The following is a 16,682-nucleotide window of genomic DNA, read 5'->3' on the forward strand; positions in this document are numbered from 1 at the left end:
TTTTAAAAATAATAATTTTTTTCAAGAAAATAGCTGCCAGGCCGTTGTTAGGTGGTTGGTTTTTAGAACATTGTAATGCAGTTGATAAAATCCGGAGTAAGCGGTTTTAACCAAAATATCTCAATTTTATTGTTTTGTTTAGATTTTTGTCATAATTAATATTTTATATATATTATTATTATATTATTCTGAAATTGTTTTTGTGCTGGTACCTTGGCTGGTTTAGGGCAGTAGGTGTTGGCAAGTCCCGGTCTTAATGAGTGATTAATTGAATCATTCATTCAAACGATTCAATGGCTGATTCAATTGAATTCATTTATTTGTATAGCGCTTTTCAAATTGCAAAGCAGCTTCACAGAAAATTTAAGTTTCTACTTTATATTTAGGAGTAGCTGATCAGTAGTGATTGTGTCAAGATGATGTCATTCAGGCAGAAATGTACAGTAAAAAATCATGCAGTTAGTTAATGGCATGTGTTCAAACAAACGGTGAACACTATTAACAGCAATGATTATATATGTTGAGATCAAACTTATAGCATGCGCTTGTTTTCTTCTAGCTGTCTTTCTTTGTGTTTCCACAGCATGATGGTAATTAATGTTTCAGGGCTCTGCCCTGGCAGCATTGTCTATGTTGTCTTTGTTTAATGTCTATTTGTTTGTCTTGTGTCTTCACACATTAATTTGCCTTTGTTTATGCCTGCCATGTGTTCCTGTGGTCCCACCTCCTTGTTTCCCTTGGTCAAGCCCTCTTGTTTAGGCCTTGGCTGCATCCGAAAACTTAGGCAGGTGACTTGCTGCCTCGCTGCTGTATCAGGCAATGACTTTGCAGGCAGCGTTTTTGCACGAAGGCACCTCATGAAACTGATTTTGGACAGGCTTCTGAGGCAGAGTAATGGTGTAATGATCGACAGCAAAATATAGAGAGCTTTGGTGATAACTAAGTGAATATTTCATTGCTCTAATATTAATTTCTCGCTAGAAATGACATAAAAAGTGGAAAACGTTGATCAAAAGCATATTTACACACAAACTGACCACCGACTGCAACTTTCAGATGACATCTTTATTTTTTGGCTTAATTGTCACAGAATGGAACGCACAGGATTGTCAAAAGGATATCAAAAGCAGTGAAGGATACATCTATGCTGCATTCAAAAATGAAGGCATCTCAGGAGACAGGAACTGAAGCTAACATTGAATTTGGACGTGCCTTGATGCCTTCCTACCTTGGAATGCGTCCTCCGAAGACAGCATTTTTCAGTTTTCGGATGCAGCCCTTGTCGTGTTCTCGTTTCTGTAATTGTGCTCACCTGGTTCTTGTGTACTTTCCTGCCTTTATATTGTGCTGTTTTTCTTCTTGTGGTTGCTGGTTCCTCTTGTGCCATAGAGACAATTGCTGCTAGTCCAGTCTTGCCCTGTTACTGTGTATCCTTTTTTTAGTTTTTGCTCTTGATTTTTTATTTTCTGATTTTGGTTTAGCTCTTTAGTAATCTTGTTTATATTTAATTGTATATCATATTTAGTTATTCATCAGTCTTGTTTCTACTCTTTAACTATTTAGATTTTATACTTTAGATATTTTTCAGTCTAAACTTAGATATTTCAGTAAAAAAGAAAAAAAAAGTATTTTATTTTTATAGTTTTGCTTTTTTCATCAAGTTGTTTCTCTGTGTGTTGTGCTGAGTAGTGTTGTTGTGTGGTCTTGAGTGGTGCCTTGTTGTGTGTTCCCTCCTGACCTGCTCTACCAGCCTGAGACTCCCTGTCTCCCTGGCGGCCTGCTAACCGAGCCTGGTGCTGAGAACCGTATCGCTGACACTGCCTGCTTTGAGCTCCTTCGCTCTGCTTGCCTGCTCTGCTGTTCTCTGCTCTGGTTTTCTCCCCATCATTCCACCCAGATTTGACCAACGACTTTGACTGTACCCCAGACTGTCTACCTCTCAGGGCATTGATCTCTCCCTGCTGGTTGGACCTGTCCCAAGATTGTCCACCCCTGTGCTGTGAACTTTTGTTTTCAATAAATCTTGTTTCACTCACTCTGCATTTGGGTCCCTTCCTTTTGACCGTGACATAAGGTTGTACAAATTTGTGACCCTGGACCACAAAACCAGTCAATTTTGCAGTTAAATTATTTAAAAATTGTCTAAAAGCTGAATAAATAAACTGGTTTGTTAGGATAGGACAATATTTGAAAGAGATAAAACTATTTGAAAATCTGGAATCTGGGGGTGCAAAAAAATCAAAATATTGAGAAAATCGCCTTTGAAGTTGTCCAAATGAAGTCCTTAGTAATGCATATTACTAATGATAATATATTTTTTTATAGATGTACGGTAGTACATTTACAAAATATCTTCATGGAACATTAATAATTTTTGGCACAAAAGCAAAATTGATCATTTTAACCCATACAGTGTATTTTTGGCTATTGCTACAAACTTACCCTTGCTACTTATGACTGGTTTTGTGGTCCAGGGTCACATTTATGAATGACATTAAAAATTTTAAAATCTATTATTAAAAAATATTATTATTATTTAAAAAAATATATATACAGAGATATTTTTTAATAAATCATAAGGGCATTACAACTGCTTTATAAGCTTCATCACACAGTGATTGCTTTTGGACTCTCTAGGTGTTTTTTTATTGTTTTGCAATGAGTGATACACCTTAATCTCAGCTCACACATCATTAAAACACCAATTGTTATCATATATGATAAATGTTGCACACTCCTAAAAACACATCTATTTTCAATAAACCACACAATTGGAAGAATACTTCATGCTGATAGCACAAATGCAGCAGGGCAGGTTATGTGCTTAGGTTTAAAACAATTGTGATTAACCCCAAATTACATTTTGGGCATCTTCTAATAAAAGGACTTTCAAAATAATGATGATAAATTATGCTAACTGCTGGTCACTGGCATACAATAACTCCTATTGCACACCATGATTTTTACTCAAGCAGTAGTTGCCATGGCAACAGCCTAAAAAGACAAGCAGCTATCATGTTTTCGCTGTTCAAAATGATTAATTGTCTATATCCGCAAGTGAATATGTATCGACTTGTATTTATTTAGAAATTCTTTCACATAATTTTCCACTCTGGATTACAGATCCTGTACCTTGTCCACATACTTAAGCATTGCAGGTCAAATAGAAATATCATATTTCAGTTGTACAGCATCCCTCCACATACACAAAGAAGCCGCCTTTGTCCTGTTAACCTTTTCGCACGTAAAAGGGTTAAGGCCTAAAAAAAAAAAAGTTTGGTTCCGGTTGGTTGTCAGTTGAGGTCATTGGTCGGTAGGGAATTTTTTTTTTTTTTATTAATTTTTTTTTTCTCCAGTGGCAGTTTTACACACACACACACACACGCGCGCGCTGATTTTAAATGTGTGTACCGGTACTTTTACGACAGTGATTCTGTATTCCCGTTTAAAGTCTGTTGTTGCCATAGACACGCAAAACGCACACACACACACACACAAAAAGCCTTCGCGGGAGTTTGACAGGCGATCTCATAGTAGATTAACATGGAGGATTTGAACTTGAAAAACGGAGTGTACAGACATCTTTTTGTAGTCAAACAACATTCTTTGTTATGTTCATTTATGTGGTTTATTTGATTTTGATGCTATAAATTAACTAGAAGCAAGAGACTATCAGTTAGTTTTAACTGATGATCTAACTTACAGCGATCTGTTCGACACATTCAAGAGCCACAAAACGGTATTTATTGTTTACATTTCTTTAAAAAAATGACCACATTTGAAAGGTGAAATAACCAAATGAGACTTTGTTTCATATTAAAAGTAAGCTGGTAATGTTAATGTCCTGTCAGTCAGCATGTTGTCAGTGCCCTCTCTGTTCCGCGATATATTGTTGACTCCCCCCGTGTTTCTCTTAATGTTACGATTTCCAAACCTTAAGTTATAGCTCACTTTAGGAATTGACAGTTAAAGGGTTTTGATGCAATACTTAATGGTTTTTAACGGATTACTTAAGTGTAAAACAGCATTTAAAGGAAACTGTAATTTAATTAACGATGTGTGAAAGACCGTTCTTCCCCAGTCTCATAAAATAAATTTGGGTCGCACATAAATTGACAGGGTCGGTCGGAAACCGGAACCAAACAATTTTTTTTTTAGGCCTAAACATACTAATACACAAGCAGACCCAAATACATTTGTTCTGTAGGAAGATTCAGAGCAAGTCTGAGTTATACCTGCAGGCAGTCCTGGCTTGAACGGAGTACACTTTACATCATCTGATCTTGAGTTTCTGTATGTGTAGCTACTGTGTTTGGCTTTTGTATGGCTGTAGATATATAATCTTATCTTATTTATTATTTCATTTTTAGAAGACAAAATCATGACCAACGAAAGTCCAGATCTAATGGTATGGTAAATGTTAACTGACATTTTATAGATGCTTGTTTTATGACTTTTCTAGGGATGCTTTATTATTAAACAATAACAACCATGCGGTAGAAACTGTTTCCACAAAAATGTGTTGTTCCACAAGAGTCCACATATTGTTCTAGTACATTTAAATTTTTACCTAAAAATGTATTTATTTCTGCCATTCAATAAGCGTCTTTGTCTCCCAAGATTCACAAACCAAAGGTTGTCCACATGAGAGTGCCTGCTCATTTGATCAAAGAAGCTGCTTCATCTGCAATAATGATGTTCATTGAGCATTGCTATTTGATATGGAAAACAGGAATTATGCAGACAGGCCCTGGGTGGATGAGATTGAGATCAAAAAGATAACTGACCAAGCCATGGAATAATTAATAATTAGTCTGTGAAAAAGAAAGATCCTTTTATGTATTTTATTGTTTTCTTGTTTTGTTTTTGTACAAAAAAAGCAAATTTGGCATACAGAGATACATTCACTTGTCACAGTATTGTTGCTTTGTTTTTTTAAAATGCAAGCTCAAACATTTCAAGGGTGGCATTAGTATATACCCAAAAACATACCCTTTTTCTTTTAATAAAAGACACGCTCTTCGACGATCAGCATCGTATGCTTTGACCCTTTCTATTTTGTTCCTAAAGATAACTAATTCCACACAAAGTGTTGACAAGAGCCCAAAATAAGTAATTCTATCAATAGAAAAAACAGGGGAAAATACTAGCATGCAAATGCAACTTTTGTCAATAAGCTTCGAGAACTTTGAATGAGGAGAATGGCTTTACAAAGTGATAGTCCAGATTGCCACAGTGAGGACACTGCTGTACATTGCTGTACTCAGAGAAATACTGCATGCCCACACGTACGTCTATGACAGGTTTCCCACAATGCTTGCAGTTCAGCCGGGCCTAGGCAGACAGAGAGTGGTGGTGCATTTAAAACTGAAATTTGGTTTTATATATATATGTATATGTATGTATGTATGTATACACACACACACACACACAAAATATATACACAGTGGGGATCTAAGTTTGATTTCAATTTCCTAAATTTCAAGATCACTGCTTGGTTCTGTTTAAAGTTATCTTAACAGGAGTAGATGGACAGTATTTTAAGCATATTTCATACATTCATTTTATTCTGAAGCACAGTATAAAAAACTTAAATGAGATTAAAAAAAAAACCCCTTTTCAAAATTAGAGAACACTTACAGATACCACCAAGTCATTGGTGTTAATCTGGCATATGGTGCCAATTTCCTATTTAACTGGCAGCATTCCTCCCATATCCGTTGTACAGATGAAGGGCAAAGGTATGACCTTTTTAACAACTGCACAAGAAGTTAGTCGTTCCAAATCTGTAATTTCTTGTTTAATTTATTTGGGTCTGATGGGAAACATTATGTTTGGCGTCAAACTGGGGAAAGACTGAAACCCAAGTGCATAAATAAGTCGGTGGAAGGTGGAAGAGGAAGTGTCATGGTTCTGCACTAGGAGTTGGGCCTCTTATAAAGCTACATGGCAGGGTGAATGCAAATATTTATCAGAACCTCCTTCAGCAACATGCAGTAACTTCCCTGCAAGCATCTCCCAATCATCCTGCAATTTTCTTGCAAGACAAAGCCCCCGTACACTGCAAAATGGGTAAACCAGTTCCTTGAAGCCAAGAACACTGAAATAATGAAATGGCCTTCCCAGATTCCTGATTTAAGCTCGGCTGAAAATTCCTGGAAAATCCTTGGTGACTAAGTTATGGCGAAGAAACCCACTACTGTACAGTTACTGAACTATGGAAGAAACTAGAAGAAGAGTGGCCCAAGATCACACCAGCCCAGTGTGAGAAACTATTGACGTCCTTATGGCTCACTCAAAGCAGGGGTCTCTACACTTCCTACTAATTTCTGAGAGCTGTAACCCTCCAAAATTTTTGTTGTAATCTTCTTTCTAGCTACAGTGGTTACTGTTCTCTAATTTTGATCACTATATTTCAGAAAAGAAAATCTACTGTTTATAGATTGTTCTCTAATTTTGATCTCGATATATATATATATATATAATTTAGGTATATTTTTAATATAATTTAGTACAAACAAATTGATTACCTGGCAGCAGGGTGACGCAGCCAGTATGTCGTATGTGTACATTGTGCCCAGCTGGTGCCAGCTTCCATCCCACCTGGACTTGCACTTTATACACACGATTTTGTGCACTCCTTCCAGGCAGTCCACACAGATGGCATAAAGGTGCATCAACCTCCCTTTAGAACATAAACAGAAAGCCATTTTAAACTGCAATTAGACTCTAATTAATGAAAATATATTCTAATAGAGATTTAATGATATGCCATGATCAAAGCATTATTATCTGTCACAGCTGCTTTGCTTTTTTATTAGAAGAAGAAAAGTAATTTATGTTTTGGTACTTTGCTCAAAACTGCTTTAGTCTTTAACAACAGTCATATTTCATTCTCAAAAGCTACTTAATGATACTTGAATTGTTTTAGTTATGGTAAAATGAATAACATGCACAGTTTATAAAAATGGAAAAGCTGGAAATGGGACATTTTTTGCTGTTCTTGGCATTTTAGCCATTAACAGTGTGCCTGCAATGTTCCAAAAAAAGTAAAAGCTCTTTTCTAACCAGGGCAAAAGAGACTCGATGAAAAAAAAAATGGCAATGTGAACCAATACCAAAAAACAAGGTACTAAGTGATATTTTTATTTTAGGTATACTGATAATATCACTGCTGTAAATATATTAATACTAAAAATTTGTTGAATAATTATTTTCATGTAATAGCTCCTAACCAAAAAAAGGAAAATATTTAATTCTATACAACTTATTAATAAAAATGCTAAAGAAAAAATACAATTATTGATTTTAAATGCTACAAGTGATTTTATGCATCACAACATTATAATGTGTATTAAAAAATATTATATTCGTAATGAGATTAGTTTAAGATGACACTTAACAATGTTACTGAATTATTTGTGTTTTTAAAGATTAACTTTAAATGAGTGTTAGAATATAACAGAAGTATTCTAAATGTTAAAACAGAAGAAATGAGCATGAACAATTAATAACCAATACAGATTGAAAAAAAAAACTAAATATATTGCCTAGCAAACAATTCTAAACATATGTATTGTGCATCCCTAAATTATATTTTTACTCAATATTTCAATAAAAAAAAAAGATGTCATAAAATTGATAGTGAAAAAAATTACATTCTAAATGCAGTCTAAGCTGCTTTACATAACTGTCTGCCAAATTAATAAACATAAATTATTTGTCTTAAGCATTGATGATATTAAAGTGACTGAGTGTATTTCTACAGAAAACAAAACTACATGGGGTTTTATTAACAAAGTTCGCATCTCGTTTAGCTAACCATCTTAACTAGCACAACAAGTGTATATATATATATCCAGCCTTCCTACCTCCTGTCCTACGACAGTTTTTCAGCATCCCTCCTCCACCCCAACTCCTCACTTCTAATCTGTTTTATCCCAAATTAGGGATAGGGGGAGTTCTTTGGGTTCGGGCTATGCTCCGGGCCCGGACCCCTCCCCCAGGACAGCATGCCAAAATATGCTTACTATTCGCTTTCAGATTAGATGTAAGGGTGAACTCGTGAAACTGAGTAAGCTTAAAATAATACAGCAATGTTCAAACTTAAAATAATTCAGGAAGTTCGCATTAACTGAAACTTGTTTAAATGAATGAAAATGGAATTTAAAGCTGTGGCTCAGTGGTAGAGCATTGCGTTGGCAATGCAAAAGGTCATGAGTTCGATTCCCAGGGAACGCACATGGCAAAAACATTTATGCCTGAATGCACCATAAGTTGCTTTGGATAAAAGTGCCTGCCAAATGCATATATGTTATTGTAAACCAGAACATAAGTTCAACTGAACTCTGTAAAACTTGTGAGCAGAGAAATTTTATGGGACACTGATGTATAATAAATTGTAGAAATTTATGGGACACTGATGCAGAATAACACTTTCCACACTAATATAAAAAAAACATATATATATATGAGAAGTGAATGAGAAATAGTGAGGAAAGTTAATTTGCTCACCTTGTAAATGGCAAGGGACATCATACTCAATTTCATCATGGCGTGAAGGGCTCAGGAACAGCGTTCCATCCACTAAAGGGAACTGCTCAAAGATGGGCAGGGTGTGATGGCAGAGGGCACAGTTCACCACATTGCGGTGACTCGCACTGAGTGCAGAGAGGATGAACTTCCTGAGATCCTCTCCCTGTCCGGCCTGGGCATCGTCCTCCATTCGCACATGATAGGTGTTGAGCTTGTGGCGGGGAATGTGCGTGAGCAGCTCAGAAAGATCCAGTCTCCTTAAGAACTGCACAGGGTTGTCTCCGGGAGAAAGCCGAGGGAGGCACATGTTAGCGGCTCCCTGCTCAAGTTGAGCCCCGCCACGTGCCACCCCACCTCCGGACAGCAGATGCTTCCTGTGTCCTTCCATATGAACCGCGTTTTTAAGAAACTCACCCAGGTGCCTTGAACACCGCGGGCCACTGAGGGACTGGGGGGAGAACGGGGAGAAGCCTGAAGGAGGGGACTGAGCGGGGGATTCGCAAGGGGAGCGGAGCCCGTGGGAAACCCCGCCGACGGCATTGGGAGTACCAGTGTGACATCTCTCCTGAGAGTTCTGCCAATCTGCTGATTGTCTGCGAGACAGTTCCTGACTGGAGCCACGGTGTGCTAGCTTATGGCTTGCAGATGATTTCCCTTTCTTAGACTCATCGGTAGCTTCCGGACCACCTCCACCGCAAGCGCCACCTCCGGAGGCAGAAGCGCTGGGCTTCCAGCTCCCTTTTTCTGGCAACTTCTTCTTGCGCTCGTCCTGCATGCGCTTCACCTGGTACCAATCCGTGTCTTTTTTCAGGTGTCCCTGACCACAGCGGCAGGAGCAGAAGCGGAAGGCCAGATCGTAGCCCTTTTTGGTCCACATGTTCTGTCGGCACTGCTTCTCGTTCCAGCTGCGGGCCCGGCCGATGCAGTTGAACTGTACCAATATGCTGCTCTCCCACTCATAGAAGCACTGCAGGTGCATCCAATTGCCGTAAGGGCAGAGTTCACTGTTGCACACCACACGCTGGTAGTCGTCCTTCTCAAGGTCAATGGGACGGCCCAGACTGCACACTAATGGAGTGGCACATGGGGCCCCTGCCAAACACAGTCAAGATTATATTCATTTAGGTTTAATGTGATGGAATAGCTCACCAAAAAATGACAGTGCTTTCATTATTTACTCACCCTCATGTTGTTCCAAATCAGTATGACTTTCTTTATTCGGTGGAAAAGAAAAAGAGATGTTAAAGTGATTCACTTTCATCGTAGGTGAAAAGAAGATGCAATGAAAGTGACTTAATTGTCAAATAATTGTTAAAAGTTGTGACTTAGGCTGTTATTTTGCCTATTATCTTTTTTTTGTCCCAGGAAAAAAAAATGATCTTGGTACAACATGAGGGTAAGGATTTATATTTCTGGATTCCTATATGGTAAAATATATGTACGGTAATACAGATTACAATGCCTTATATTATACACCAAAAAAAAAGGAAAAAAAAGTATTGTTATTTTACGTGGGGTTAAATGTTTTGTACGCTAATGTAAAAAATAATGACTGAATTAATAAATCAACCTCAAAAAATAACATGAGAAACATCTGAATAAAGCAAACCTTCAACAAATTCATTAACGGACATCTATTCATAGATTCAAGCAGCTTCACTGGCAGAACGTTCAATGTCAGTACATTCAATACATCATTTCTATTTATGATAACTCTGTGGGTGCGAATCCCACTCAAATAGAACAAATACTACGCAACACTCCTATGAATGAAGTCTGAGTGTGTGTCCCCTGAGGAGACAGAGAAAGACAATTATACAATAGAGAGCTTCATTCTTTAAGTCTGATTGTAAAGCGCTGCTTTTTCTGTTTGTTCACTACCTTTCAATCCAGACTACATAAGTATGGAGTGACAGAATTGTGTCACTGTGTTTTCTTCTGTTTTCTCAATAATCGCTCTTACTGGGTTTCTCTCAAGTTAAATTTAAAACATGGAGTGGAGTCTGGTGCTCAAAGCTTATTTTGAACGCATTTAGGAACAGCCATGTGGCTCCGCTCCACTCATAAAAGCGGTTCCAGTCCAGATTTCAGCATATACATCACCTGCAAAAAGTTTTCTGAACTAATTTTTTTCTGTTGTTGTTGTTCATACAATTTGCCTAAAACATATTTGCTATCCGTCAATAAACAGTAACAACAAATAATAAAATAAACATCGTTCTGTAGTACTGAATATAAAAGAGCAGTGATATTCAACAGCTCTTGCTGTAAATACAGTATGTCATTATTCATAACTGCCACTCAAAGATAGATTCCACTTCCATTACCTCAAGAGCCAAAGCGATAATATGGATTTTGAAACACTCTAACTGCACATCATTAGCGTGATATGATCTGCCATTACACAACACTGATCCCCAAATCGCATGCAACTCTATTCCAAGTGCATCTACCCTTGAACAAGGCCTAAGCAACCACCTTGTGCAGCAAGATAAGTGAAGACACGGAAATCTCCATGCAATGTCGTAACAATCTGATGGTGATGACACGCGCACTAAACAAGTTGCTGCAAGCGAGGGAACATTAAAAGGAAGGTAACGCGCACGCACGTTTAGAGAAACGTAGCATTGATAGAACATTGACTGAAGTGACGTTCTTACCGCTTCTATTGTCGCTCGGCGGACCCGCTGTCGCTCCAGTCAACACCGAGGCAGTTCCTCCTGTAACCGCAGACGCAGAGGCTCCATTTTCTTGCTCGTCCCCGCTACTGTTCGTGCGTTTATTTCTCTTCCCCTTGTTGCTTTTTTGGTTGGGCATAATGGTGCGCTCGGTATGAATGCAGCCTGTCAGCGACCGCCACCAAGCATTTCTGCGGATATCATGTCGAGGGTGATTGGCGAATTCACTGCGAACAGTAATGCACGGGGGGTGCAGATGTTACAGTTCGATCATCATCATCCTCATCATCATCCTCCTCCAGATTTGTGCAGGCAATCTTGACAGCAGAGGTACACCATGAAGAAGGCGTGTCCCTCTCTTGTTTTGATTCCTGCTCTGAAGAGAGAATGTTCCTCTAGCCCCGCCTCCATCTCTGATCCAGACCTAGAGCTCGGAGTTATTAATAGCAGCACAGACCTAAGAGGGAGTCCCGAGCAAATAAATAATCGACATACTGCTAAAACTATTAGTCATAAATTCTTTGCCACATATGGCTTTAAAAGTGATATACGTTATTTGAGCTTTTATATAGATAAAAAAAAATCAAGGGTCTAAGTAGAACCTTAAATGTTTTTTCCAGCTAAATTTAATTGAAGAACATTTTTTGATTAGAGAACCATTCATGTACTTTAAAGAACGCAGAAATGGTTCTTCACAGCTTTATCACCGGGGAACCTTGTTGTAAGTTATACTAAATCAGAATGAGCTTTATTTTTAAAGAAGATTAAAAAAAAAAGATTTTTAATTTTTACTTTATTTCTAAAGAAGAACTTTATCCAATCCTAAGAACCATTTTAGGTTCAAATGCCTTTCAACAATAAAAAATAAAATCTTTAAATGTTCATTTTAACTAGGCTCATGCATTTAAAGATAAAAAGTCAGAAATGTGAAATATAAGTCTTGACTCCAGTTCATGCATTTATATGAGTTTATTACACTTTTTAAATCAACTCTCCAGCCATTTTAGAAGCAGATGAACTATCATAAGAATAAGGCAGCAACATAGAAATCCAAATACACACTGTTTAAGTCAGTTTTAAATGATCGTACATTTATCTTAAAAAAAAAAAGAAAATTAAAAAGGTTCTCCAAGATTATATGCAGTCATTCTGCCATAATCCTCATAATGACCCAGTAGAAAGTTAGGAACCCACTCCCCTCTATTTCATTGATTTGTTTAATTCCTATTGCTACTCATGCTAAGGTCTTCCTGAGCTTGAAATGGCACAAACTGCACCATTGGGATTCCTATCACATTTCTACAGACATAAATGACAAGAACAGCACAAGTAAACGAGGAGATCTTTTTGCAAGAGCTTTATAAAACAATATCACACTGAACAGTTGATGATTTGTTGAACTTGTTTTTTTTTACATTTAATTCCAGAAAATCATAAAGCAGATACATGCTATTTACTAATTTCTGTTTCTCAGCATTTGAGATTAAATGGCACATATAACTTTAATGTCACAGTAATGATTCTGCAAAGAAACAACCTCATGATTACCGTAGACAACCATTATGCATCCTACAATCAATACAGTCAGAATAAGACATCAGAGGTATAATCTATCAAATTGATATTAACCTGCATGGATATTAATTTCAAATAGGTTCATTCAGTCCCAGAAAACCAGTTACATGATCATGCACACTATAAAGGTTATGCTATTTTAATGATATGGCTGTTGAGGTGTTTGAACAGGGAAGATTGCTACTTTACAAAAACTTTGTGCCGATCATTCCCCTGAGAGAAAAGTTGCTGTATAAAAATATTCCAACCCAATATACAAAAATGTTACATTCTGGAGTATATTTCCATATCAAAATGTAGCAGTGACATGTCTAAAACACATTTGCACCTTTTACTTGAGTTTAGAGAAGACTGTTTAATTCAGTCCTGCAGTAATATGACATCAACGTTGTCATGTACTCCTTGCAGTAAGAGCTCCCCTTCGAACGCGATGACCTTCTTTCGCTTGGCCGCTTTCAGTGTTCCGACCAGAGCTTCAAAGAGGTTGGCGCACTGGTCATCATTAAACAAGACTCCAAATTTGACGCTGATCTTCCCATCTGCATCTGTGAGACAGTGAGAGTGGTCAAGGCTCGCTCTACAACCCGAATTCCGGAAAATTTGGGACGTTTTTTAAATTTTAATAAAATGAAAACTAAAGGAATTTCAAATCACATGAGCCAATATTTTATTCACAATAGAACATAGATAACGTAGCAAATGTTTAAACTGAGAAATTTTACACTTTTATCCAAATTAGCTCATTTAAAATTTAATGCCTGCTACAGGTCTCAAAAAAGTTGGCACGGGGGCAACAAATGGCTAAGAAAGCAAGCAGTTTTGAAAGGATTCAGCTGGGAGAACATCTAGTGATTAATTAAGTTAATTGATATCAGGTCTGTAACCTGATTAGCTATAAAAGCTTTGTCCTAGAGAAGCAGAGTCTCTCAGAAGTAAAAATGGGCAGAGGCTCTCCAATCTGTGAAAGACTGCGTAAAAAAATTGTGGAAAACTTTAAAAACAATGTTCCTCAACGTCAAATTGCAAAGGCTTTGCAAATCTCATCATCTACAGTGCATAACATTATCAAAAGATTCAGAGAAACTGGAGAAATCTCTGTGCGTAAGGGACAAGGCCGGAGACCTTTATTGGATGCCCGTGGTCTTCGGGCTCTCAGACGACACTGCATCATTCATCGGCATGATTGTGTCAATGACATTACTAAATGGGCCCAGGAATACTTTCAGAAACCACTGTCGGTAAACACAATCCGCCGTGCCATCAGCAGATGCCAACTAAAGCTCTATCATGCAAAAAGGAAGCCATATGTGAACATGGTCCTGAAGCGCCGTCGTGTACTGTGGGCCAAGGCTCATTTAAAATGGACTATTTCAAAGTGGAATAGTGTTTTATGGTCAGACGAGTCCAAATTTGACATTCTTGTTGGAAATCACGGACGCCATGTCCTCCGGGCTAAAGAGGAGGGAGACCTTCCAGCATGTTATCAGCATTCAGTTCAAAAGCCAGCATCTCTGATGGTATGGGGGTGCATAAGTGCATACAGTATGGGCAGCTTGCATGTTTTGGAAGGCTCTGTGAATCCTGAAAGGTATATAAAGGTTTTAGAGCAACATATGCTTCCCTCCAAACAACGTCTATTTCAGGGAAGGCCTTGTTTATTTCAGCAGGACAATGCAAAACCACATACTGCAGCTATAACAACAGCATGGCTTCGTCGTAGAAGAGTCCGGGTGCTAACCTGGCCTGCCTGCAGTCCAGATCTTTCACCTATAGAGAACATTTGGCGCATCATTAAACGAAAAATACGTCAAAGACGACCACGAACTCTTCAGCAGCTGGAAATCTATATAAGGCAAGAATGGGACCAAATTCCAACAGCAAAACTCCAGCAACTCATAGCCTCAATGCCCAGACGTCTTCAAACTGTTTTGAAAAGAAAAGGAGATGCTACACCATGGTAAACACGCCCCGTCCCAAGTATTTTGAGACCTGTAGCAGAAATCAAAATTGAAATGAGCTCATTTTGTGCATAAAATTGTAAACTTTCTCAGTTTAAACATTTGCTATGTTATCTATGTTCTATTGTGAATAAAATATTGGCTCATGTGATTTGAAAGTCTTTTAGTTTTCATTTTATTAAAATTTAAAAAACGTCCCAACTTTTGCGGAATTCGGGTTGTAAATCATTCATTAACAACCCTGAACATTTATATTCTTAATAAAGCACTAAACCAACATAGAACCAGTGTTAGCAAATTTAAAAAAAAACGAGCACAGAGAGCCAAATACCACAATGACACCTGCATTTGTGTCAACTAATAGAAATTAAATGACTAAAGACTGGAATTATGGCTGCTGAAAATTCAGCTTTGCCATCACAGGAATAAATGACAGTTTAAAATATATTAAACTATATTTTAAAAAAACTTTTATTTTAAATGTTAATAATATTTACAATAATGTGATCAAATAAATGCAACCTTGGTGAGAATAAAATACTTCTTTCAAAAACATTGCAAAACAAACTTAATTAGATAATGTAAAAGATGCTCTTTGACAATAGAAAAGCAGATCATACCAAACATTTTAACGTTTAATTTTTGAATCAACTTTTCACTCATTTTAATATCATTATTTGAAATAGGGAAAACAGGTCAAAATAAGCATTATCACTGGTGGTCTCAGACATTATACCCTAACAATGATGTTGATCAAAAACAGCACAAGACTTACTTTTACTGCCCAATCGACGAATCTCATCAACGAGCAGTGTAACTTCATGTTCCACATTCATTTTTTTTGTCACTGAAAGTATACGTGCATGTTAATATTCTAATTTACTCTATTTTACTGTATTCAATCATTGAAAGACTTTAGGTCAAGGGTGTCAAATTCAGTTCCTGGAGGGCCACAGTCTTGCACAGTTTAGATATAACCCTAATTAAACACACCTGATCCAGCCAATCTAATCATTTCGGCTTATTTGAAAACTACATGATATGAGTGCTGGAGCAGGGTTAGAACTTAACTCTCCAGGGCTGCGGCCCTGCAGGAACTGAGTTTGACACTCCTGCTTTAGGAGATATTGAGATTCCTATAGCCTATCTTTGGGTCATGCAATGCTGATTCAGGTTTGAATATGTAAACATATTACTGGAATATTAAATAGTTCGTTTAAAACGTCCTAAGCATTCTTACGTGGATAACAACAGTAAACACGTGCTGAATAATAAATAGCTAACCTGATTTTAATTCTTTACACGCTTCATTTAGCGCCCTCTCTGGATGAGTTGAGAATTGCAACACCGCACCCCACCGGTTTATTGCAGATGCTGCCCAGATAAAAATTATAATTACTTATCATCTTGAATTTTGCTTGAGAAATTAATACGTGTGGTTTAAAAGCCAAACCGCTGGTTAAACATAATGAGGCATAGTATAAGTCTAGTATTAGTAATAGTCTGCACGGCTTTCATTGAGCACGAGGATTATCATTTGAACAAGCAATGCGGAAGTACCCTACTAATCTGAACACTGAAAGTGAGAGAAATGTGTGAAAAATTGCATTGAAGCACATTGTGAATCACACATAATTTGAACTCTATCACCACACAGATTGAATTCCCTAAAGTATAAATAAACAAACAAACACTTCTGTGCGTAAATCCATTCACACGGCATCAAACAGGGTTGCATACAGATTCTGGATTATTAAAGTATAACTCTACTGGCGGGGGGGAAAACATATATTCGGATGAATAATTCATTAACATCAAAATCATTACAAAGCAGATGTACGTTGTATATTCTTACCTTTGTGGTGGTTTTGTGCCGCCGATTGCTGATTACAGTGAGAAAGAGCTCCCCTAGATGGCTTTGTGTGTGTGACGTCAC

The 16,682-nt window shown here is 37.5% G+C and overlaps 2 protein-coding genes across 6 annotated transcripts; both read right to left on the reverse strand.

Moving 5' to 3' along the window:
* Nucleotides 1-4,830: 4,830 nt before the first annotated feature.
* heca (hdc homolog, cell cycle regulator) lies at nt 4,831-11,596 on the reverse strand. Of its 5 annotated transcripts, XR_009422203.1 has the most exons (6): nt 11,196-11,596; nt 9,718-9,747; nt 8,515-9,627; nt 6,531-6,685; nt 5,085-5,334; nt 4,831-5,053 (listed from the first exon to the last, which is right to left on the reverse strand). XR_009422203.1 is itself a non-coding variant. In XM_059498423.1 (5 exons), the coding sequence occupies exons 1-5, from the start codon at nt 11,350-11,352 to the stop codon at nt 5,170-5,172; spliced, it is 1,620 nt and encodes a 539-aa protein (XP_059354406.1). In that variant the 5' UTR covers nt 11,353-11,596; the 3' UTR covers nt 4,831-5,169. The 5 variants fall into 5 exon arrangements, 4 of the variants coding, with proteins under 4 accessions (XP_059354406.1, XP_059354408.1, XP_059354409.1 ...); XM_059498423.1 differs by having other exon boundaries at nt 4,831-5,334; XM_059498425.1 differs by lacking the exon at nt 11,196-11,596 and adding an exon at nt 11,014-11,114 and having other exon boundaries at nt 4,831-5,334.
* Nucleotides 11,597-12,555: 959 nt separating this feature from the next.
* abracl (ABRA C-terminal like) lies at nt 12,556-16,670 on the reverse strand. The gene is made up of 3 exons (XM_059498427.1): nt 16,602-16,670; nt 15,522-15,593; nt 12,556-13,333 (listed from the first exon to the last, which is right to left on the reverse strand). The coding sequence occupies exons 2-3, from the start codon at nt 15,580-15,582 to the stop codon at nt 13,149-13,151; spliced, it is 246 nt and encodes an 81-aa protein (XP_059354410.1). The 5' UTR covers nt 15,583-15,593; nt 16,602-16,670; the 3' UTR covers nt 12,556-13,148.
* Nucleotides 16,671-16,682: the final 12 nt, after the last annotated feature.

Source organism: Carassius carassius, chromosome 18 (assembly GCF_963082965.1).
Source record: "Carassius carassius chromosome 18, fCarCar2.1, whole genome shotgun sequence".
Classification (NCBI taxonomy): domain Eukaryota; kingdom Metazoa; phylum Chordata; class Actinopteri; order Cypriniformes; family Cyprinidae; genus Carassius; species Carassius carassius.